We start from the raw sequence: 23,984 nt of genomic DNA on the forward strand, positions 1-23,984 counted from the left end.
ATAGCAGGTTTTTCTTACACAAGAGGCTGGCAACAGAAGCCTCACATGGAAAACACAAGACTAGGAGGGCAGCCAATTAAGAAGGTGTGGCCTCGGGCCAGCATGGGTGGGTCATTTGGGGGAGGGTAGCACTAGCAGCTGTTCCTCAATTCACTAGTAATCTGTGGGTGGGGGGAGCCCAATGTCTAGACATTGTCATTGACTCCGTGCTAAGTAACCAAAGGCAGAGGAGGACTTGTTTCTGCCCTTGGCTTCCTTCCTGTCACCAGGATCATCCTTGTTAGGTGACATCATCAGGATGTTCTCTGGAAGTCGCCCTGGTTTTAAAAGAGCCTGGGGTGAGGGGTTTCCAGTCTCCATGTCATTTCTGTGGAAGATTAGTAAGGAACAGCCCAAGTGATGGAAAGACGAGTTTCTTTCCAGGACATTAAGAAAGAAGTGACTGTCTCATACCCTCAATGAAAGGACAACACCGAGTAGCCATTGGGAGTGCCCCTTTGTGTCCACATCCTGCCTTCCGTAAGACGACTAGTCCTGGGAGCCTCACTCAGAGGCCTGCTCCTCCAAGGAGCCCTCCTCCCGTGCCTCAGTCGCGGTCAGTGGTTTCTACTCTCCTTTCCTCCTGCACAGTGTTGCCGAAGGGCCGCCGGCTAGTCCTTGGCTCTCTGTTGTTGTTTATAAACCCTGTTGGCACATGCTTTATCCGCACTGCAATCCTCCCTAGCTGGACTTCTTTGAATTCACTACCTGGTAAGTGCTTGTCATAAATATTTCCTAAATGGGTTCATAAATGGGGCTCTTTACCACTGGAACGAGGCTTGTTAAGCCCTTAACCCTGTTGCCCTCTGCATTCTGGAACATTTCTTCTCTGGTTAGTGTCTCTCCAATAGTCTGAACCCTTGCCTCATCAACCCCTCTATTCTGAACATGATTCCTACTCCCATTATCCCTGGCTTAAAGAAAAGAAGAAAAGGAGTGGGTAGCTACAAGTGTTAACTTCAGCTCTCTCTCAATTGCCAGCAAGTTGTAGGAGAATTTTGTCCCTTTAAAAATATGGCATTATTTGAGAGAGTGCTTTAATTCTCTTCTCCTCCCTGAGTGGGCTATTAGGTAGTTCAGTAATTTAACAAGTGTGTGAGGAAACTGGCAGAGAGGCTTTTGAAATTCAAGTGACTCTTGTTGGTGCATGAAAATAATTATAAAAGGCAGGCTGAGAGGAGTAGGCAGGGTGAGGCCAGCACCCAAAGGTTTGGTCCTAAAAGGAACCAGTCACCTGTCAGATCTAGACAATGTTCATTGAGACACCAGGAAGGCCAGAGTCAGTGGAAGGAGCTTGAGGAAGGTGAAGGGAGAGGTAGCCTGTGGAGAATTGGCAGAATAAGCTGAAGAGGGAATTCTGGAGGTAGAAGATGCCCCAGAGCTTTGCCTCTAATCCTGGAAGATGCCAAAGCTAACCTTCCAAGACTAAAGACCACTGGCCCCAAGGAGCCTCCTGAGTGTCCTCCCACATAATGATGGTGGGGAGAACAGGGAGCCAGCTTCAATGGTCATTGATTGTAAATGCTCTCCACCTAGACTCAAGTCCCCCCAAGCAGTAATATGCAGGGCTCCAAGTGCACAGGTCTGTCACAATGAGGGAGATGCCACATAACCCTGCTGGACAGTTGGGGATGAGATGTTGGGATCCAACGTCTTCAAAAAGGATGTGTTTGCTTGGTTTATTTCTCAAACCTTTGGTCTATAATCTCTGTTTCAATTTTATTTTTTAACCAAATCACTGGAAGATTATCGGCTTCTCTTGAAGACTGGCCTGATCCCCTAAAGTCAGCTACGATGGTGTCCTTATGACCATGGGTGGTCAAGATCAAAGCAATACTTGGTTCAGACATTTAAGAGAGCTGCTGACTCTGAGCCACATTTAAGTTTTGGTTTTACATAAAATTGGCAGGTGTCATATTAGTTTTATGGAGACTTTAAAAATGATAATTCTAGATTAGGTGATTCTGTGCTAAATTGCTTTTGTATCAGAGTCATTGGCTTACCACTTACAATATTTGATAAATGTTGGTGCAAAATTCCAGGAGATCAAAAAATTTAGCATGCCAGCACCTTGAAATAGGGAACATTCAAGTCACTCCAAGCCTGGGTTCTGGCTGAGGTTTTCCTGCTTTGTGCCCTTTATGCCCCTGAGATTGGCATGCTGATCTCTAATGAGGTAGGGCCTAAGGGGCTGGGCTGTCCTTCCTGAAGGTCCAGAAGCCCATAGTGAAGCATCCTGTGGCAGTCTTCACCTGGAGTAATTCAACAGAAAGTAGCCTCCTTGGAGTAACTCAGAAGGCCTCAGGCTGAGGTTTCCTGACAGTGCTCAGATATACTTTTTTTGTAGTCTTATTGTTTAGTAAAATCATAGTTTCCCAAGTCTTCCTTTGCCTCTCTGTGTTAGTCAGCTTTCTGTTGCTATAATATAACACCTGAGATAATCAACAGATAGGGAGGAAAGGTTTATTTTGGCCCACAGTTTTGGAGGTTCCAGTCCGTGCTTGATTGGCCCTATTGCTTTGTACCTGTGGCAAGGCAGGACATCACAACAGGAGTATGTGACAGAGAAAAGTGGCTCACCTCATCTCCAAGAAGCAAAAACAAGATTGAAGAAGTGGCCGGAAGTCCCACAATTCCCTTCAAGGGCTCACTCTCAGTGACCTAAAGACCTCCCACTAGGCCCCACCTATTAAAGGTCCCGCCCCCTCCCAGTATAGCACCTGGGGACCAAGCCTTTTAAGACATGGGCCTCTAGGGGACATTCAAGATCCAAACTACAGTACCCTTCTTCCTGCTGTCCCCTCGTTCTGAGTCAAATTGACCAGGGGCTGACTGTATGTCGGTGGGCATTATTGTGCATTGGAGAACAAATAATACATCTGCTGGCTGCACATTTATGAGAAAATTGTCTTCATCTCCTTCATCTTGCTGGTCCCAGGAGGGAGTCTCTGTTTTAAGGTCAGCTTAGTGTGGGCTTGGGAGTCCAATAAAAGAAACATTATCCTTTCCTTTTTCTTCATGCTCACTGGCATGGAGGCTGGGGAACCTTAGGTGACACACAGGGGACTGGATTACTGTTGCTGAAAGTAGGCAAGGACTGGGGTGTTGTGGGCTGGCAGGAAAGTCTGCTGAGAAGCCCTGGTTTCTCTTTCCAGTTGGGGATGCTGAAAGCTGTGTCAGTCCAAGAGGAACAGAGGAGACTAGATCAAGAACTAGGAAGCCAGGGGCTGGGGTTGTGGCTCAGAGGTAGAGCGCTCGCCTACCATGCATGAGGCACCGGGTTTGATCCTCAGCACCACATAAAAATAAAATAAAGATATTGGAAGAAAAAAAAAAAAGAAAAAAGAACTGGGCAGGCAAGTTTGGCTCAGGGCCATTCCACCGGCTTTCCTGGGAATGACAATTCACTGGCATATGATCATTCACAATAGTAACACTTGTCACAGGAGTGGTTTCTTCTGTGCTCCATGCTCTCACCTTTGAGAACAACGTCATTCATAGTAGAGCCTAGGTCCCTCCCTGGTAGGTGTGGCATTTTACAGATGAGGACAATATGGCTCAGCGTGGGTAACTCATCTCAGTATCACACAGTCCCTCCTTATGTAACTGGCAGGGATTTACATAATGCTTTGAGAAATTGTGCTCATCATTTCAGCCCAGTGTGATTACGGCTGAAAAGCTTGTTGTCTGAGTTGAAAGGGTCCATTCCGAGATGGGCGGAGACCCAGACTCAGAGCTTCCACTCTCTCCAAGCTAACCTCAGCCCCGGGATCTTCCCTGTGCCGCCGGTGGCTGTGGTGCTTATTGTGTTTGGTCCCAGATATACTCAGGTCCTCAGAAATCCTGTCTTCCGGGATGCTGGCCTCCTCCCTAAGGAGTCCCCTTTCTCTCCCAGGATGCATCATTCCTTTGCTTCAATTTCACTAAGAAGAATCTCTTCCTATTCCTGATGCCCCTCTGTTCCATAGCACTGAAAATAAGACTGAAGTTATCATATCATTATATTATTCTCCCACGGTATATAAAGGTTGCCCATCAGTTGCAAATTATTTGTGGGATAAAGAAGGAGCCGGGCGCTGTGGTGCATGCCTGTAATCCCAGCAGCTCAGGAGGGTGAGGCAGGAAGGTTCACAAGTTCAAAGCCAGCCTCAGCAACTTAGCAAGGCCCTAAGCAACTTATGGAGACCCCATCTCTAAATAAAATATTTTAAAAAGGGCTCAGGGTGTGAAGCAGTGGTTAAGCACCCCTGGGTTCCATCCCCCAGTATCAAAGGTGAGTCGGGGAGTAAATGATTGGATATGTTACCAGACCCAGGTTTGGGGTCTCATTCCATTGGAAAACCAATGTCCCAGAGACAAGTGCTGGGGAGAAAGAAAGGCCTTATTCTGTGGCCAAAGAATGTAGGAGAATTAGCTTCACTCACAATCAACTTCTTAACTCTGGTATAGGATGGGAATAATGGGGGAGAGAAGCAGCTTCATAAAGGTGAGGAATGTTTGTGTTTATTTTAGAAATAGGTGTGTGTCTTCCAGGAACTTGGTGCCATCTCTTTTCACTTCTTTTTGTGGTCTAGTGTTTCTGGTCATGGAAGCTGATAGGTGTTGTTAGTCTTGAAAAGGCAGAGGGAGAAAGAGATTAGGCAAGTCTAGGGCAAGTTAACCTTTTATTATAGTTTTAGACAAAACATTTCTCAAGTGTTGGACAGGTCTATAGGCAGAACTTAGTCGAATATGACCTTAAGGTCAAGGCAACAAAGGACAGACACAAGATAAAGACAGAGATGCTAAGTGTTTTCATCTGTACCCATTGGACATCTGTAGGCCTAAGAGTCAGTATTTCAGCAGAAGCGGCCTTCAGGTCCCGGAAGAGTAACCTCAGCAACCGTTATCATCATATCCTACACATCAGAGGTCTTATCTACAGCAACGCTAGTGAGAAACTAATAATGTATCATTCAGCTGTGTGACCTCCAAAATTAGTGATTTTGAAAAATCGCTAATTACGAAAAAGTCTTATGAAAAAGTTAATTAAGAGCAAGCTAAGCTAGAAGGTTTATTTAGGTTTTTCCTTGGTAACAGATACATGAATGAATGAGAAGTTCATAACCAGAAATAAAAATATTTTGAACATAAATAAAATCAGTTTGAATTTCCTTGTTAAAAATGAATTTTAAAAGTTCTTGGAAAATCAAGGTTGTGGATGAAGGCTCAGAGCTGAGCTAGCATGGCAGATACAAGGGAAAGGAGGTGGCTGCCGAGTTGAACAGAGGGAGCAGGGGAACAGGGATAGGCACCTGCTAGAAGTGGGCAGCAGGGGGCAGTAGAAATAAAAAGGGAGGAGAGCTGGGTCAAATGGTGGTTTCATTTTCAATTTTCCAAGAAATCTCCACACTGCTTCTCCATATTGGCTACACCAATTTGCAGTTCCACCAGCAGTGTATGAATGTACCTTTTCTCCCACATCCTCACTAACACTTATTGTTGTTTGTCTTCATAATAGCTGCCATTCTGACTGGAGTGAGATGAAATCTTAGAGTGATTTTGATCTGCATTTCTCTAATTGCTAGCGATGATGAACATTTTTTCATGTATTTGTTGATTGATTGTATATTATCATCTGAGAAGTGTCTGTTCAGGTCCTTGGCCCATTTATTGATTGGGTTATTTGCTTTTTTTTTTTTTGATGTTTAACTTTTTGAGTTCTTTATATACCCTAGAGATTGGTGCTCTATCTGATGTGTGAGGGGTAAAAATTTGCTCCCAAGACATAGGCTCTCTATTTTCCTCACAGATTAAAAACAGCATGCTACAGAGACACAGCCACATCAATGTTTATAGTAGCACGATTCACAATAGCTAAACTGTGGAACCAACCTAGATGCCCTTCAATAGATGAACAGATGAAAATAATGTGGCATATATACACAATGGAACATTATTCAGCAATAAAAGAGAATAAAATCATGGCATTTGCAGGTAACTAGATGGAGTTAGAGAAGATAATGCTAAATGAAGTTAGCCATCCCAAATAACCAAATGTTGAGTATTTTCTTTGATATAAGGAGGCTGGTTCATAGTGGGATAGGGAGCGGGAGCATGGGAGGAATAGATGAACTTTAGATAGGGCAGAGGGGTTGGAGGGGAAAGCAGGGGGCATGGGGTGATTAATGATGGTGGAATGTGATGATCATTATTATCCAAAATACATGTATGAAGACATAAATTGTGTGAATATACTTTGTATACAACCAGAGACATGAAAAAGTGTAATAAGAATTGTAATGCATTCCGCTGTCATATATTTAAAAAAAAAAGAAAGAAAGAAAAAAGGAGGAACAATGCCTGTGGCTGTGAAGAAGCAATGACAAGATTTGAAAATGGACTCAGGTGGAGACTAATAGGAAAGATGGTTTTTAATGAAATTGGAAATGTAAGCCATGACGTTTGCAGCTCCTGGGAGGAGCGCGAGAATCCAGCACAAAGCTGGTGGGGAGTTTCCCTGTGGAAATGTTGGCCGTAAAATGGAAATTGACTACTAGAATCCGGGCGGGTGGCCAGGAGCAGTGGAACAGAATTTGCATTGATCCACTTCATACCTGGTATCAGGCCTGGCCTACATGCCATTAAATAAGTGGCCCTTTAGGTGGCATCTGAAGGAGCTCCCTGGGCCAGTGACTTCTGTCTGTCTGTTTCTTATTCCCATTGTTTCTCTTCTAGACAGCTGACCTCCAGTTTTCACACACAATTAGGTTCTACTCATCCTTTCCAACGTCCCTTGATTCTGCCTTGATTATAAAACATCTTCCATGATCCCCTTGGCTGGAATGAATCGCAGCCTTGTCAGCAATCCCACAATACCTACGAGGAGGCCACTTATTTAGTTATTTTGACTATAGAAAGCAGGGCATAGCACGACACAGGGATTCCATGGCCTGCATGAAATGTTTTGTCCTTTACCATTTGGTAAATGAAAGAGAGAGATTGGCACCATTCAACCATTTTTCTTATGAAAAAAAACAATGTATTCCAGTGCTGAGGAACGATGCAGGGTCATGGGGTTGTGGTCCGTGATTCAATCAACCTCTCCCTGTGGCCTGGTAGATTTAGGTAGGCACTCTTAGACTTGGGAGGGGCTTCCCAGTCTAACTGCCCACACAAATGAATAAGCATTGTGTCTGCCTGGTGGCAGTGACAGGGGAGTGTGTCACACCAGCCTTGATGCTTATTAAAGAAAAGGCTGGATGGATGGTCAGGAGGAGGACAAAGAAGGAAGAACACAACTGCTTTTCCCATTGATTCCTCCTTCTGGAGCTTACTGAGCGTATCAGACAAGATAGATTCATGGTAAGAAAGATTTATGCCATGGTAAGAAACAACACTCAACTCAATAGCTTAAAACAACAAGTTCCTCTCTCATGTTCCAAGTCTATCACAAGTTGCCTGGGGGCCTTTCTCCTACTTAGGGTTTCAAGATGATGAAGTGCCCACCATGCTAAATGCTTTTGACTATGTCTGAGTGGAAAGAAAGAGGCTCTGGAGCATTTTGTAGGGGTCATTAAATCCTCTAGCCTTCTCATCTCTTCTGCTCAAAGTCCTGAGGCCCCACCTAACAACCAGGGGCTGGGAATTGCCTTCTTCCTATGCTCCGAATGCTGGGGCTGAGTGGCAGGTACAGCGACAGCCATGATTCAAGTCTTGTGCGAGTGGCCTGGCTGATTTCCATTTGGTCTAGAAGGAATAAGTTCCCTACATTGTTCACTCGATTGTGACAAGGAATGCCTAGGGACATAGGAAAGACAAAGTATGTGTGTGTTAAGGACATAGTCACTCCCAGAAGTGTCCCTAGATTAATGAGAGGCACCTATCCCACTTGTGAGGATCCTGTACAGAGTTCCAGATAGTGGAAGGCAATTGGGAGAAGCCATCAGAATAGGATAATTTTTAAGCATTTCCCCCCTCAGCCCTCAAAAGACTGGAGACCTCTGAGACCAGCTGGCCTCTATTAAGTAGTTTTCCTCTCCATAGGGACAGTGACGAATCCTCCCTGCTTTGAAGGTTGCTACTTCCACTATAAATCAAGCCCTGGAGAGAGAAGCAACGGCGGTGATTAATAGTGGAGCCTGAAATCCAAACTGTAATCAGTCAGAGATTTGTCATTGGCATTAGAGTTGGGGATGGAGCTATAATGGATGATTTGGACCCAGGGTGGCTGTCTCTAAATGTGTTAATTACCTTGGTATAAGTGGTTGAAAGTGATGATTAAAAAATGTAGAGGTAGGCATAGCGGAACTGACGGCCATTACCCACCCCTCCTGCCCTGTGCTGATACATTCAAAAGAGAAAGCCAGCGGCAGGGTGGTGCCCTGGCCCAGTGCAGATGGAGTTGGTAAGTGCAGCTCTGAGGTCCTCCAGGAGAAATGACAGAGACCTCCCACTAGGTGGCTGAGACTCATAGGGGCAGACTATGCCTGGTTTACCCATCAAGGGTCAACAACCTCTTGAATGATGGCTCTTATGCTTTGATTCCAAGATTACTGTGTGGCAAATCTAAGGCAGATGCAAATCTAAGCAAATGCAGTTCATTCTATATCAGATTTTGAAAATAAAGAAGATGCCCTTTAGTTACAAAATGCATTTCTTACACGTGTACCCGTGCATGTATTTATTTTTAATGTGTGCATATGTGTTTCTCCCTCTGTATCTGCCATATGGGGCAGTTAGCTCATCTGCCTAAAATGAGAGACCAAAGCCATGTTCTGTACCTACAATAGACAGTCCCCTGACCCCAGAAGTCTGGGCTTGTGTTCACAAACTGTATTTCCACTGCCAGCTAACCTTTGGCAAATGCACACATTTAGTTAGTTCAGTTCATTTTATCAAATATTTGTAAAGTCTCTAGTGTCAAGCATTGTGCAAAGCACTTTGCAAAAAGAGATAAGTATAGACTTTGACCCAGTCAGCTTACAGAGAACTGTAGTATATCCATGCGCATTAGAAAGAGGAGGATAATGGCTCAGTATGGATAGATTGGGGAAAGTTCCCCTAAGAGAGGGTCAGGAAGCATGTGGAGGGGCTAAGAGATACAGGATAGGGTGAGCAGAACTTTATTTTGAAAGTGGAATTTGAGTTGGGCCTTGAAGGACAGAAAGATATTGATAGGAAGACCAAAACATTCATAATGAACTAAATATAAGATGCTGAGGACCCCCCAACACACATAATATGATACAGTTGTTCCTTGATATCTGTGGGGGGTTGGATATACGATCCCCTGTGAAGACCAAAATCCACAGATGCTCAAGTCCCTTATAGAAAATGGCATAGTATTTGCACATAACCTATGACATCCTCCCATAGACTTTAAATCATCTCTAGATTTGTCTGCATTAGATATTTGTAATATTGAATATAATGTAAATGCTAAGTAAATAGTTATTAGGTGGTATTGTTTAGGGAATAGTGACAAGAAAAACGTACATGTTTAATACAGAGGCAACATTTTTTTTCAAATATTTTCAGTCTTGGTTGGCTGAATCCATGGATATGGAGGACCAACTGTGTAATATATAATATAAATAACAATTTATATATTAGATATAATATCATGTAATTTTTGTCTCTGTATTATATAACATAAACATAATTTATATTATATAAATAAATTATATATGTAAACAAAACAAATTGTAATATATGAATTTTTTATAAAAATTTTTATAAAAAATTTTATAAATATAACATTTTATATTTTATAAAATATAAAAATTATTTATATAAAGTGTATATATTTTATATAAAATGTATATTTATATTATATTCACCTATATATACACACACACATACATACATATATATAAATTCTCCCCACATGTCTGGGTAAGATGATGTATTTTGCATAGTTGTAGACTTCCCCTTAATATTGTCTTAGACACCAAATTTCTCCCTTGCAAATCACCCTTTAGCTTACAGCTTTCATTTCTGGTAAAATGTGAGCACTCTTCAGAGGGTTCATAATTATTTTAAGCTCTTTTTACCCTGTGTGGCTGGATTGGGAGTGGGGGAGCTTCATCTTCCTGCTGATGGCTCCCTCCATCTGGCCCTTCTTGGTCTGGGCTGGTTTCTTTTCCCTTGTCCCTTGATCCCAAGGTTGCACTATCCCTCTTTATCACTGTTCCTTGATTTTTCTCTGGGATTCTTATTTATCATCAAGCCAAATGCTATTTCTCAATTTTTTTCTGGGCCTTCCTGGATTTGAAAGAGATACTAGAAAAGGATGCACAGAGGCTAGAAAAACAAGAACAAGGCAGTTAGCGGATCAGTAGGAGCCCTAGGACTTTTGTCCTTGTGGTCCTGCCTTGCTTCAGATATCACAGTGCTGGATGGCCTGCTCCATTCTTCAAAGGGGTCAGTGACTCACAGGAGCAAGCATAGAGGGCCTGAGTCCATTTGCAATTGAATGTAAAACATGGAGAACTTCCCATAAATGGTGACCATCCTGGGGCCGTGACTCCAGGCTGCTGCAGGGAGGGTGTGGTGTTACCAGGGCGTAAGTGGGCAGTGTCCAGGCAGAATCACTTGCTGGGGGAATTGGATCCGCTTTTCCTCTCTCTGACCCAGGCCTGTGTCTCTGCTTCCTCTTCAGCTGGTGCTGCCAGAGTACTCCATCCACAGCCTCTTCTGCATCATGTTCCTGTGTGCCCAGGAGTGGCTCACCCTGGGGCTGAATGTCCCTCTACTGTTCTATCACTTCTGGAGGTAAGTCTGTCAGAGGCTGGCCCATCCTTCTCTTTTCTGCCCAAATAGCCTGCTCTCAAATGACAGTGTCCCACGAATAGATCAGCCACTTAGTGCCATCCCTTCATCCCTTCCTTTGGAGGACTCCCTCTCCAATTTCCCTTTCCCAAACTGCTCTTAGGCCGCAAGACCATATAAGGGAAGGTCCTTTTTATTGGCTCCATTGATCACAACCCCAGCTCTTATAGGTCAGTATTAAAAACAGCTTCAGTGTTCTTCACAATAGCCAAAAAAAAAAAAAAAAAAAGGAAACAACCCACGTGCTCATTGGCTAGTAAATGGATAAACTGTGATATATCTATGCGATGGAATATAATTTGACCAGAAAGAAATGAAATATTGATAAATGCTACAACATGGATGAATCTTAAAGAAAATATAAATGGAAAGAAGCCAGATACAAATGGGCACATATTATGATTCCATTTATTTGAAAGGTCCAGAATACTCAAATCTATGGAGACAGCAAATTAGTGGCTTCCCGGGGCTGGATAGGAGCAGGAATGGGGAGTGACCACAAATGGGTTTAGAATTTTCTTTTTAGGATGATGAAAATGCTCTGAAATTAGTGGTAATGGTACACAACTCTCTAACACACTGTAACCCACTGACTTGTGCACTTTAAAAGGGTGAATTTTATGGTATGTAAGTCATATCTTAATAAAAAAAGCACCTACCAGATGGGCCAAATTTTCTGGGACAGTTCTGATCTCACATATTCTTTTCCTTACTAAAGCCATGTGTCAAATCATGTGATTTGGGCTTTTTGTAAAATATAGCTACCATATGGATATAGGAAGCATGGACGAGAGAATTTAAAAAATGGAAGAGAAAGTAATTGTGCAGATAAATTGCCCTCTGGACCTCTTGCTCCCAGAGCTCTGGACGCCCAAACCATCATTAGTTGACCATGAAATACTTAATCTTCATTTAGTTTTTATTTTGTTACATCAGGAGCATTTCACTCTTTCATTTAGTGAATGTCCAGGACACATACTACCTGTTAGGCATTGTGGAGGATTCCAAGATGAGTTTAAAATATAACCCCTACTCTCAAGGTATATATCCTAGGGCAGAGGAAAGTACATTCTTTTCTTTCTCTTTCTGACTTTCTTTCTTTTTAAGATGTAGATGGACATGATTTATCTTATTTTATTTATTTGTATTTGTATTTATTTTGATGCTGAGGATAGAACTCAATGCCTCTTGCGTGCTAGGCGAGACTCTACCACTGAGCTACATCCCTAGCCTGAAAATATACTCTTAACAGACATATGATGAATATCTATAGGAGAGTAGAGAAAGAAACACTTAAATTAGCCTGAAGAGTGACACTGGAAAATCTGGAAAGCATTTGCAAAGGCCCAGAAGTAAGAGAGCACTTGTGTGTTTGGGGAGCAGTATTTGCTTGGTGAGGTTGGATGTAGGGTTCTTGGAGGGGGTAAGAAGAGATGCCATTGTAAAACAGGCTGGGAATCTTATGTGGGGTGCCTGAGAAGATTTGATGAAAGAGTTGGAGGTAATTTATTTTCTAAGAAAGGGAAAGCTAAAAGAGGCTTTGGTGGAGGAAAATGGTATTTCCTGATCTGAGTTTTAGGAGGGTAGCCCTGGTAAGAAGTGCAAAGAAGTAATGAGCTAGAAAGTGAAATATTGAGGATGAAAATTAATTTCAGGGTCATAGTGAAATTCCAGATGAAGAAGATCTGACCCTTGGAGTAGAAGTTGAAATAATGAGAGAACAGGAGAACACCTGTGGGTAAACTGGGCAGGACTTGGCCAGTAATTGAGTAAAGGAGTGGGGTGAGAGGGACCTTCTAAGCTGGGAGGCTGGGAGGCTGGCAGGATGATGATGCCATTGATCAAACACAAAGAATAAGAAATCAAAGGTTTAGGGAGGAAAGGAAAGTGACTTGGTTACATAGAGAAGTTGTTCATTGTGTCAGTCGGCTTTCTGTTACTGTAACAAAATACCTGTATTTATCACCTTAGAAAGGAAAAAAGGTTTATTTTGGCTCATAGTTTTGGGGGTTTCAGTTTGTACTTGATTGGTCCCATTGCCTTTGGGTTGTGGTGAGACAATACATCAGGGCAGGAACACTTAGCAGAGGAAGCTGCTCACTTTTTGGCAACTGGGAAAAGAGAGAAAGAGAGAGGAGGAGGAGGGACATAGAGATACACACACACACACACACACACACACAGAGAGAGAGAGAGAGAGAGAGAGAGAGAGAGAGAGAGAGAGAGAGAGAGAGACAGAGATAGAGACAGAGACAGACAGAGAAGGAGACTGGGGTCCCATAATTCTCCTTGAGAGCACAACCCCAGTGACCTAAGACCTCCCACTCAGCCCCAACTTCTTAATGGTTCTACCACCTCCAATAATATACCAAGTTGGGGACCAAGCCTTCAATACATGACTCTTTGGGGTTAAGTAAAAGCAATTTGTTAAAGAGAGAACACAGAACACAGAGAGTAGCCAAATAGAATAATTACAGTGTTGTAATTACACCTTTTACCACCTTTTACCTGGATCAATATCTGCAACAGCTGACTGAGGTGGGTGTAGTTCTCCCTGCATCATAGGAGGGAACACAGAGACTCATCAGGGTGAGTCAGCTGCCCAGGGTCACTTACCCTGTGCCTGGCAGGACCATGGTTCCACCTCTCCGTGGTGTGAATCTCAGTCCACTTCCTGGCTACCTCACATGTGGCCCAAGGGGCTGTCTCTTCTCCCCCTAAAGGAAGTTTATCCTGAGGTCCTTTAAGTTGGGAGCTGTCGATGGAGGGTATCAAAAGTGTGGTCATGGGGTGGGGATGTAGCTCATGCCGCACGTGCTTACCATGCTTGAGGCCCTGGGTTTGATCCCCAGCACCACCAAAAAGAAAAAAAAAATGTGATCAATGTGTGAGACTTTGATTGTTGTACTGTTCTTAGGGCTGGGACTGCTCTAAATGGAAGAAAATGGAAAGTACCAGTGCCCCTAGGCTCAGAATCTGTGCATCCGTGGAGGAAGAGTAACTGTAGTCTTGCCAGTAGGGACCTTGACTTACTTTTTTGGATCCCTGATAGGATCTCGCTATAAGATCCTATATACTATACACTGTTACTAACACAATTAGTAAATGCCCAAACATGAAAGAAAAAAATAAAAAAAGAATGAGAATAAAGAATTCCTTAAAAACCAGAGTCTTTGCCGTGTGTGGTGGTGCACACTTGTAATCCCAGCCACTTGGGAGGCTGAAGCAGGAGGATTGTAAGTTTGAGGACATCCTCAGGAACTTAGTGAGGCTCTAAGTGATTTAGTGAGACCCTGTCTCAAAACAAAAAAATGAAAAGGGCTAGGGATGTGGCTCAGGGGTAAAGCACCCCTGGGTTCAATCCTCAGTACCAAAAACAAACGAGCAAAACATCAGAGTCCTTGAACACCTGGTTTTCCTTTTCCAACTGACCCACGTCAGGGATGTTTCTCATGCTGTTAAAGTCCCTCTGCTCTCACTCTCAATTTGCTTCAGTAAAAGTAGAGCTGTCTGCCACCGATTCGGTGCCCATTCTTTTTGCAGGTTATTTGCATACGTCACTTCACACAATCATCACAACTGTCCTTTGAGGTGGGCAATTTCATCCTCGTTTTATAGATGAGAAGTTAAGGCCAAGACAGGTTAATGACTGACCTAAGGAAGATCATTCTGGTGACCAGGAAACAGAACCCTGGTTCTTTCCACCAAAACATTTGGTCACCCTGTCCCTCTGCCTCCACTTAATGAGGTCACCTGGGAACAAAGCCACAGTGAAAGCAAATAGGTTTTGAAATTTCCTCCCGGAAAGAGGAGAGGTGAGTGGCCCAGAGGGCTATGATCTGGCAGGTATCATTGAATCTGGCTTGTGATGTCCTCTCTGCATAGTGTCGGTGACAGATCCCCTCAATGCAATTCTTTGAAGGGGAAGGAAAAGGGAACTGAGACGCCAGGTCTGCAAGTTGCTGTGTTATAGGGATGGTCTTCAGAACCACTAGGATGGGTCACCTGGTCCTTCCTCGGGATCGAGAACCACTGGCCTGTCCCAGAACCTAGAAGGAGCCATGAATTCTCATTCCTGCCTCCTCCCGGGATTCCTTTTCCAGAGGAATGAAAAGCAGCCTGCTGGGTGAATTCAGCTGCCCTGTGTTCTTGGGCTGAGGTGGTGCAGCCAGTGTCCTGGTAGGAGCTAAAGGTCAGGTCCTGAGGGCAGCTAATCCAGGGGGTGCTCTCCTCCCTGGCCTTGGCCACTGGTGTGACGCTTGTGTGGATTTGGGGCTTATGAAGCGGACAGCCTGCTGTGGTCTTTCTCCTCCACCCATAGCTCTTTTACTCTTCCAGCTTCCCCATGGATGGAGAATGTTCTTTCTGCTCTTTGGGTCTTTCTATCAAGAAAAGAAATACCTAAAAATTACTCTATATCCAAATGGGAATATGATGTCCCTCTTAGAGTTCTACCTCTGAGGGTTTGCATAGAGGGAAATACTTAATTCAAAATAGTTATTATTATTTGCTGTGCTGAAGATCAAATTCAGGACCTTGTGCATGCCAGGCAAGCTCTCTGCCACAGAGCTACATCCCCAGTTCCAAAGTAATGAACTTTAAGGCAGAACGTAGGTACAGTGGCCCAGAGGCCTACCTCTACCACAGTTGCGTCTGTACTGAAAGGAAGCTCTTCTTAGCACTTCCAGAGGACACCAGGTGACGCATTTTTTTTCTTTCCGTCAGAGTGTCTTTGTACATGGGAAAGTCACTCTGATCCTAGTGGATCCGAGTCCTGAAGGACTTACCACCTGCTAGAAGGTGGTGGCAGAGCCACACTTGAGTGGTGCCCACCCGGCAGAAGGAAGAAGACTGGTAGGGATGACGGGAGGGAAGTCCTGGATCAGGAGGGCTTGACCCAGGTGATGTTGGAAGTCCCAGAGCCTCTGAGCCAATGATGCCATGTCCTCTTCCCCTGCAGGTATTTCCACTGTCCGGCAGATAGCTCAGAGCTGGCCTACGACCCACCGGTGGTCATGAACGCAGACACCTTGAGTTACTGTCAGAAGGAGGCCTGGTGTAAGCTGGCCTTCTACCTCCTCTCCTTCTTCTACTACCTTTACTGGTGAGTTTCCGCCCCTCCAGGTGGATTTGACTCCTGCAGAAAATGGAAGGGAATTTTCCCAAGGGAATTTCTACCTCCTTTGGGAGGCTGCCTCCAGGGGCTTGGCTGATGAGGGTGGGAGTCACGGTCCGTTGTGTCTGACTCTAGTTCAGGATTGAGGACTTCTGTATAAAGGAGTAAGAGGCAGAAGGTCCTGTGCACACCCCTATGGACACAGTTAAACACATTGTACCACCTTCTTTCAGGAGATCGTTGGTGAATTGCCATTGGCCACTCCTTCCCAGAACACTGTCGCTCTACCCATCCAGTTACCTGTGGCCCTAGGAGCACAGCCTCATCCCAAGACCCTTTTCCCCCAGCCTGTTTCTAAAGATTCTTGGGCACCATAAGGGCAACCCCCAGAGGCAGTCATGCTCTGCAATGTGGCACATTGGGTCATTAAATGCTTATGCTCACAATTTTCCCACATTATATAACACCACTCTGCTGACTTTGCAACTCCCTGTTGGGAATCTCACCTTTTCACCTCTTCCTTCACTCAGAATGTCCTAGCTAAGCAGGTAGCTATAAACAGACTGTCTTATGGTTTGATACCCCAGAGTATCTTTTTTGGAAACATCTCCTTCCTGTTTCTCTTTGTGGTTATCTTGGGGCCTCTCTCCTGTTACCTTGCCACCTCTTGTGGACCCATGGATATCCCCCAACATCCCAGTGCTGTTTCTAGGCAGGGTGATAGTTGATTAGAGGAGAAGTGGGGATGTTAGACTCTTTAGACACCTCTGGGTTTGAATTGGACTGTGGTAGGCTGGGAAGTGACTGTGTTGTCCAGCATTTAAAAATGAGCCGGGCTCTGAGCTAAGAGCTTTGTACGAGATAAATACTATCCTTGTATTAAAAAAAAAAGGGGGGGGACATCGGCTCTGAGAAGGTAGATAATTCCCCAAGGTTACAGCTAATAGCGTCACAGCGGGAAGTCTATTCCCAGGCTGATGCCAAACCTCAACTCTTAACTTACTGCCTATTTTAGAGAAACACTAGACAAGTCTTTATCAATGATGGATGGGAAGTGCAGAGAACATCCTTCTTAAAAATGCAAATTTCTGGACCTAGTTTTACAAGTCAGACTTTCAGAGGCCTAGGTGTCTGCACTTTAAATGCGCCCCTGGTGGTGGTGGGGGTCAAATGCATACCTCAGGGTGAGCACTGCCCCTGGGGCAGCTGCTTTGTTGGCCTTCTCCCCCCTCTCAACCCCCTGTGTCTGCAGGCTCAGCTTCTTCCAGGATTCTGGGTTCCTCTAGCACTTTCTTCTTGGAGTCAAGAGTTGCTTCAGGCTCAGAGTTTCACCCCAGTGGAGTTTCCTGCTTCAACTTGCAGGGAACCTAGGGGTTTTTAATGCCTCTGGTGATTTCTGAGATGCCCAGCAATTCACCCAAGTCTTTCTGGCTTCAAGTTTGAGCTTTTTAGCAACTCAGGCTGGTTCCTGTCATGGGGACAAAGCTCTCATGGCCTGAGGGACTTCATACCTTAGTGGTTTCTTAGGTGACCTCCTTCTTAGGTCTTTTCTCTGGAATGTACCCAATCTTACTTTATTCATGGGGGGCTGCAGACCACTCTTCTGCAGAGTCATAGGCTGAGTGGCCTGACCCCAGAGACAGCCTTGTCCCTCTTTTAAACCGGCAGAACAAAGCTAGTACTTCCCCTGACTCCTGCCCCTGAGCCTGGGATCCACCCTAGTCCAGGAGACTGAGTCAGGCCAAGTGCCCTCATTTCTGTTTTGTCGCAGTAAAGGCTGGAGTCTGAAGCACCTGAATCCCCAGACAGAAAGCAATGCTGCTCTGTGTCTGCTGGGCTGTGGGGGCGGGAGGGGGTGGCGCAGGATGCTGTTGGTGGCTTCCGGGCCTTTCAGTAGACGTGATCATTCTGTAACTGAGTATGTTCCTGACATTCTGCTTCACGATCTGTCCTCGAGTCCATCACTCCAGCTGCCTTCATGTTAACTACTTGGTTTCCAAAACAAACTTGTAAATAATGCCACCTTGCCCCACCAGGCCCACGGGTGGTGGGCTGAGTGTGCCCATGTTCTTTGTGAAATCTGACCTCTTGGAGTTCTTCGGGCCTCTTGGAAGACCCTGTTTCTCCCACTTCAGGAGCTCCCAACCTAAATCCAGAGCTGGTAGAAGACACAGAACTGTCAGCCTGGGCTGCTGTCAGAGGGACGAAAGGGCACATGTGTGCAGAGCTGCCTCTGAGCTCAGCACTGGGTTAGAGACTCACGAGAATGCCCTTGAGGACCATGTGAAGGTGGGGTTGGCATTTTACAGTTTGAGGTTCCTGAGAGCCCCCAGAGAAGTTAAGAAACATGTCCAAATAGGCTGCTCATAATTACCAGTTCATCTGGCTCCAGGGCCCAAGCTTGTTCCACTCCATGGTGCTAACAATATGGCTATATGGCATATAACTATATGGCAATCCCTTCTCGGTTTATGTTGTGGGCCAGGAGATGTTTGTGGGTGTGTGAGATAGAGACGAGGCTGATGCTAATAGTGGCTGGTGAGTTCAGTGTCACTCCAACCCACTCAATAGAAAGAGCTTTTGAAATCCAGAGTATAACAGGGCCATATTATCTTCCTAAGCTGCACCATCCTCCTGCCCAGTTATTCTGGATGGTGGCTGCCTCTTTTCAGGTTTATTTCTCTCACTCTCTAATTACATTATTTCTGGCTAACTTGTCCCTTGATAGCAGTGAACTTTTCTGTTTTGTTCACTTCTGAATCTGCAGTGCCCTGATCAGTGTCCAGCACATAGTTGGTGCTCACTAAAACCTTGTTGTTTGTTATTGCAACTTGGCTACATGTTTACTTGAGGCAGGGACGAGGGTTGCACTGAGAATGAAGCCTGGCATGCAGTAGGCGCTCAATCACTATTGAATAAAAGGATGAGTAGAAGTGAATTAAAGACGTCCACAAGGGAATGTCATAAGGGAAAAAGGACTAGACTTGGAGTTAGTGTCACTAGCCATATGGTTTGAGTGAGTCCCTCTTGCTCTAGCCCTGGCCAGCAGTGCTCTGTGAACAGCAGGCCCATCATGTCGTGGAAGATGGAGCGTGGGCTGCTCAGAAGAGCTCGTTGTCCTCACAGCTGCAAAGGTTTAGAAAGAAACATTTTCATTTCTTTGCCTGGGTTTTGCTTCTTAGACTATCCTGTTTGCTTTCTGTAATGTGAAAAGGTGATTTTCTTTTTTGGTAAATATTCAAAAAGTGTTTTATTTTGGTGTGGATCATTCAGTAGCCTTGCAGAATTAACTTGAAGTTTCTTCTAAGAGCACAAGATGCATGCCCCTCCACTCTTGGTACTGTTGGAGCACCACCTTAGGAACTATGCTCATAATGTTTGGAGTTCATTAACACAGGAGGGACGGGGAGTTACCCAGTGTTGAATTCACATAGTTCATATGCCCAGTGGCGGTGGCGGGGAGCTGTGTTCACACACTGGTGCTGATAGTAGCGATGGTGATCTTTACTTGAGATCTGTGGTGCTAACATATTTTGCATCACCATCTGGGAGCCCCTGGACACAGCCATCATGTAAACATGTGACAGCAGCTGGTGGCATAAAGTATCTGCTGTACCCCCTGCCTCCCCCAGCGACCTGCCCTGTAATTGCAGGAAAAGAAATAAGAACCATAATAAGAACCCCCCCCCCCCATGAGAATAATAATAGGTACTTATTGCAATCACATCTTTTATCCAAGGGACACAGTATGTTGTCCTAACAAATGCTCATTTCAGCATTATGGGAAGTCCAAGGGGCACAGTAGGGGGTAGACCAGATGCTCTAGTGACGGGAAGGATGGAGAAGCCGAGGGGACCAGTCTTTTGGAAGCTCCTGCTAACACCCGCTTGCCCTTTTCTTTTTGCATCCAGCATGATCTACACTTTAGTGAGCTCTTAACCTAAAGGCCACGCACATCATCAGAGACCGAGATGGGAGAGGTCAAGGCTGAGAAGTCCACTTCTGCTGGTGACTGGAGGAGAAACCAGAGTGGGGACACGTGAGAAAGAGACCTGGAAGGCAGTGATTGAACAGGCAGGAACTGAAACCACACAGCGGCGGGGGCCTGAGCTAACTGTGCAAAGTGTCTGTCATTGTCCTGGGCGTCTCCGTCTTTGGCGTTCAAATCCCCCGCCCAGGTTGAGCAGCAGGGCACCTGGAAGTAGGTGCTGAAAAACTAAACCTCTCCTGAGAGATGCTGGCTGCTTCCTGAATCTACTTCATCGAATGGCACCTTGCAAGTTCACATGGAGTTCCCGGATGGTGGGAATGAGGCCAGAAGGCTGGAGGCTGCCTACTAAGGAACAAAGTGACCCAGAGTCAAGGCCGAGTCTACGAGGACAGGGGAACGATGGGAAGTCTCCAGGATGTCCTGGCCATGCCCAAGACTCTTGTTGTACATCTTCTCAATTGTTGCCACACCTCAATGGCAGGGGCTGGAAGACTGCAGGGTTGGCCTTGGCCAGTAACCAGCCATGAGCCTGCCAACATGCCATTTTCATACCACGCTTAGTGAGAGTCTGAGCAGTAACTTTATGAATGGGGCTTGGGGCAGTCTATTGGCAATAAGTTATGTCCAGTGTCACTGGGTGAGCTATGGAGGGGGAATATGGGAGAAGTGGATTTTTAAAACATTTGTCACACGTTCAAGGTGTTAGTCCTTCACCATCCCAAGGTGGATTCTTCCGCTGCCACCAAAAACCATTGGAGTCATTTAATGCGAACCAATTGGTCAACACTAGTCAAAGCTACCTTTTTGTAAAAAAAAAAAAAAAAATCCCAAAGCCATTCCAAGCCCAGAAAATTCTGTCGAGTGGCTGCTCTGTACCGTGGGCATCCGGCAGCCAGGAAGTGAAACAACATAATTATAACTTCATTTTATGATGCTGCATCATTTGTACTGTTTAGTTCAACGTGAGGACATCAGCTTATTTAGAATTTTCCACTTGGCTTTCTCTCCATTTTTTTTTTTTCCTGGTGGGAGGTGTGCGGGGGTTGTAAATAATGACAAGGCTGAGATTTTTATGATGTTTAAATTGGGCACAATGATTTTGACCCTCTTCCCCAAATTTCCTTGCTTTTCTACTGTTTAACATACACAGGCTATTTATATATGTACCCAGCTCCCGTCTGAAACCTGTGAGTCAGGTTTATGAATGGTGTTTGTGTAATGCGTGTGTGCTATGTTTAAAATGCAGCGACAACTTGGGTGTCTCACCTCACTGACTCATTCATTTCAACCCCATCATGGGCGGGGCTTGTCTCCATAGGGTTGGCAAAGTGGTAGGTAGAAAAAGCACATTTTCAAAAAGACATTGTGCTTCTAAAAATTCTACAGAAAACAAAATTCAGGCTTCTGCTGGGAGGCTAATGGCTAAAAACTGGAGAATCGGAGGTGGAGTTTTTAAGAAGACTTCCGTTGGCCAATACTCTTCCTCCTGGCTGGGTAACCATTGGCGGGAACAATTACCTTCAGGACTGCTTGGTCTCAGCATGGCTGTGTTCCTGAGAAGATGAATTATCCTCATCCAGAGAAACAAGCCTCAGCTGGGTGTGGTGACACACGCCTGTGATCCCGGCAATTTGGGAGGCAGGAGGATCACTAGTTCAAAGTCAGCCTCAGCAACTTAGCGAGACTCTGTTTCTAAATAAAATATAAAAAGGGCTGGGACGTGGCTCAGTGGTTAAGGCCCCCTGGGTGAGATCCCTGGAACAAACAAACAAACAAAAACACCCAACATAAACAAGCCCTGCTGCATTCCAGGCCATAGACAGCAAATCTCGCCCACAGCTATTTCATAAATGCAAGTGAATTGCTGAGGGTAAAGGGCCCATGCTAATTCTCACCATAAAACTGTTTCGTTTTTGTTTTTTTATCTCCTTCCAAAATAATTTGAAATCCCTGTTGGGGGTGGGTGGCAGGTCTGGCCATGAAGGCAGCAGCTCTTGGTGCCCATGTCCTCAGACCCAGCAACCACTGCTCTGGCATCAGGGGTAGGGATGCTGCCCTTGGTGGTCCTGGATGCCCAGTGCCACTCTGGTCACTGGATCCTCTGAAGCAGTCATGCAATGTGCCAGAGCTAGGGACAGTGTATACCAGTTAATGTTTGGCATGTGGGGAAGGGAAGAGGGTGGGGAGTGAGGAAGAACATGGGGCCTAATCTGGAGCATTTACCAATTTCTATGGTATAAACACTACCATCATGGCCAAGTTCAAGCTATTATTGGAACATCACTGAACTTGAAGGTGAGAAGAGATGCACAGTAGCACACCTTCCACAGATACAACACAAACCCACAAAGACCATTTAAATAGAATTAGGAAATTCATGATTCCAACTTCCAAAAGCTCTCTATTTATTGAGCATTAAATTTGAAGCCACCTCTCTCAGTAGTAAATGATAACAATTCACACTTAGATAGCACATTACGTTTTATAGATGGCTTTCACATCTCATTGGATCCTCCTCACAATCCTGTGAGGTCACTACTATTCTTTTTCCCATTTTGTAAGTGAGGAACTTAGGTTCAGGGAGGGTCAGTGACTTGCCTATAGTCGCACAGCAGTTGCAGATCTGTCTTTGAACCCATCACCCCTGAAAGTCAAATGCTTATATCATGATCTCACCAGACTCTCAAAACGTTCCTAGGAAACAGATGAATAATCTTTTTAATTTTATTTTTATTCTTTTGGGTGCTGGGGATTGAACTCAGGGGTACTCAATCACTCAGCCACATCCCCAGCCCTATTTTGTATTTTATTTAGAGACAGGGTCTCACTGAGTTGCTTAGTGCCTCCCCGTTGCTGAGGCTGGCTTTGAACTCGTGATTTTCCTGCCTCAACTTCCCAAGCTGCTGTGATTACAGCCGCTGGAATTACATCTGCATGTCCAGGGCAGATGGAAGATATTATCCCCATTTTACTGGTGAGGATGACAGGCAGTCTTCAGGAGGTGAATCCTTTAAGGTGAACTAGCCCAGGGCAAGAGCTCAATAAGAGGCCAAACGATCACAAGAGTGACAGACTAAGGGGTCAGGCATTGTTCTAGATACTTCATACCCTTTTTGGGGGGCCTCATCACACCCCATGAGATAGATATCACCTGTTTTGTAGAAGAGGGAACTCTGAGCAGGTGAATCACCTGCAGATCCCCAGTGAGTGGTTACAGCTGGGATCTCAGGCCACGTCAGCCTCTTCCCTCATAATTCTGCTTGCTTGGGTGTCTGTCTCTCAGTGTATTCCACAGAATTGACCCAAAATCAGACCCACATAAAGCAAGAGAAACTCATTAGAGTTTTCCAGAATCTTAATAACCAGAAAGTGAATATTTTCCTTGAGCAAGGGAGAGCTCACCATTCCCAAGAATGCGTTCAGGAGAGAGCTTCTCCGGGGGACACGGTTGGTGAATTGATTCTGTTCCTATAGACAAGGCAGAACCATAGACATTGTATGGCTGGGTCCAGAGGCACAGGGGAGGGGAGTCATTTAAGCTCACGTTCACTTTGCTAGGTGGGAAAATAATAGCACCCACCACACTGGTTTGTTATAAAGAGTACATGAATTGACATCTGCAAATACTTAGAACAGGGCCTGGCACATGGCAAGTGCTCCCTAACTCCATAGAGGGCAAGTCTTCCCTGCCATCCACACTCTGCCCTGTGCCCATGCCCAGGCAAATTCTACCCTTTGGGGGATCATGGAGACCACTGGCCATATGGGAATGGAGGGAAGATCCCTGGACCTGGCTGCTCTCCTGACCCCCGATAGTACCCTGAGTCGAGGGGTCAGGCTAGGACCTAACTCCCTGTTTCAATGCCATGTCCTCTAGCCAGTAATGATAGCAACTGCAGCTGACCATGCACTGGGCTCTCTGCAAAACATTTGATTAAATCCTCATGGTACTAATTCAAAGTAGGACTGTCTTCAGTGGGTGCTTGGAATTCCTAAGGCTTATGGGGGCAAGCACATGAGCTAAGT

At 45.1% G+C, this 23,984-nt stretch overlaps 1 protein-coding gene across 4 annotated transcripts in view; it reads left to right on the forward strand.

Annotated features, from left to right (window-relative positions):
- Positions 1-21,223, forward strand: part of Cnih3 (cornichon family AMPA receptor auxiliary protein 3) — a 111,792-nt gene extending 90,569 nt beyond the window's left edge. For 2 of the 4 annotated variants that reach the window (XM_040277331.2, XM_040277330.2), the window contains exons 4-6: positions 10,682-10,794; positions 15,812-15,955; positions 19,879-21,223. In XM_040277331.2, the coding sequence (XP_040133265.1) occupies positions 10,682-10,794; positions 15,812-15,955; positions 19,879-19,906 (285 nt within the window). In that variant the 3' untranslated portion in view covers positions 19,907-21,223. The remainder of the gene's footprint in view (positions 1-10,681; positions 10,795-15,811; positions 15,956-19,878) is intronic. The other 2 variants (XM_078022908.1, XM_078022907.1) reach the window with 1 other exon arrangement.
- The last annotated feature ends 2,761 nt before the right edge of the window (positions 21,224-23,984 follow it).

Source organism: Ictidomys tridecemlineatus, chromosome 10 (genome assembly GCF_052094955.1).
Source record: "Ictidomys tridecemlineatus isolate mIctTri1 chromosome 10, mIctTri1.hap1, whole genome shotgun sequence".
Lineage (NCBI taxonomy): Eukaryota > Metazoa > Chordata > Mammalia > Rodentia > Sciuridae > Ictidomys > Ictidomys tridecemlineatus.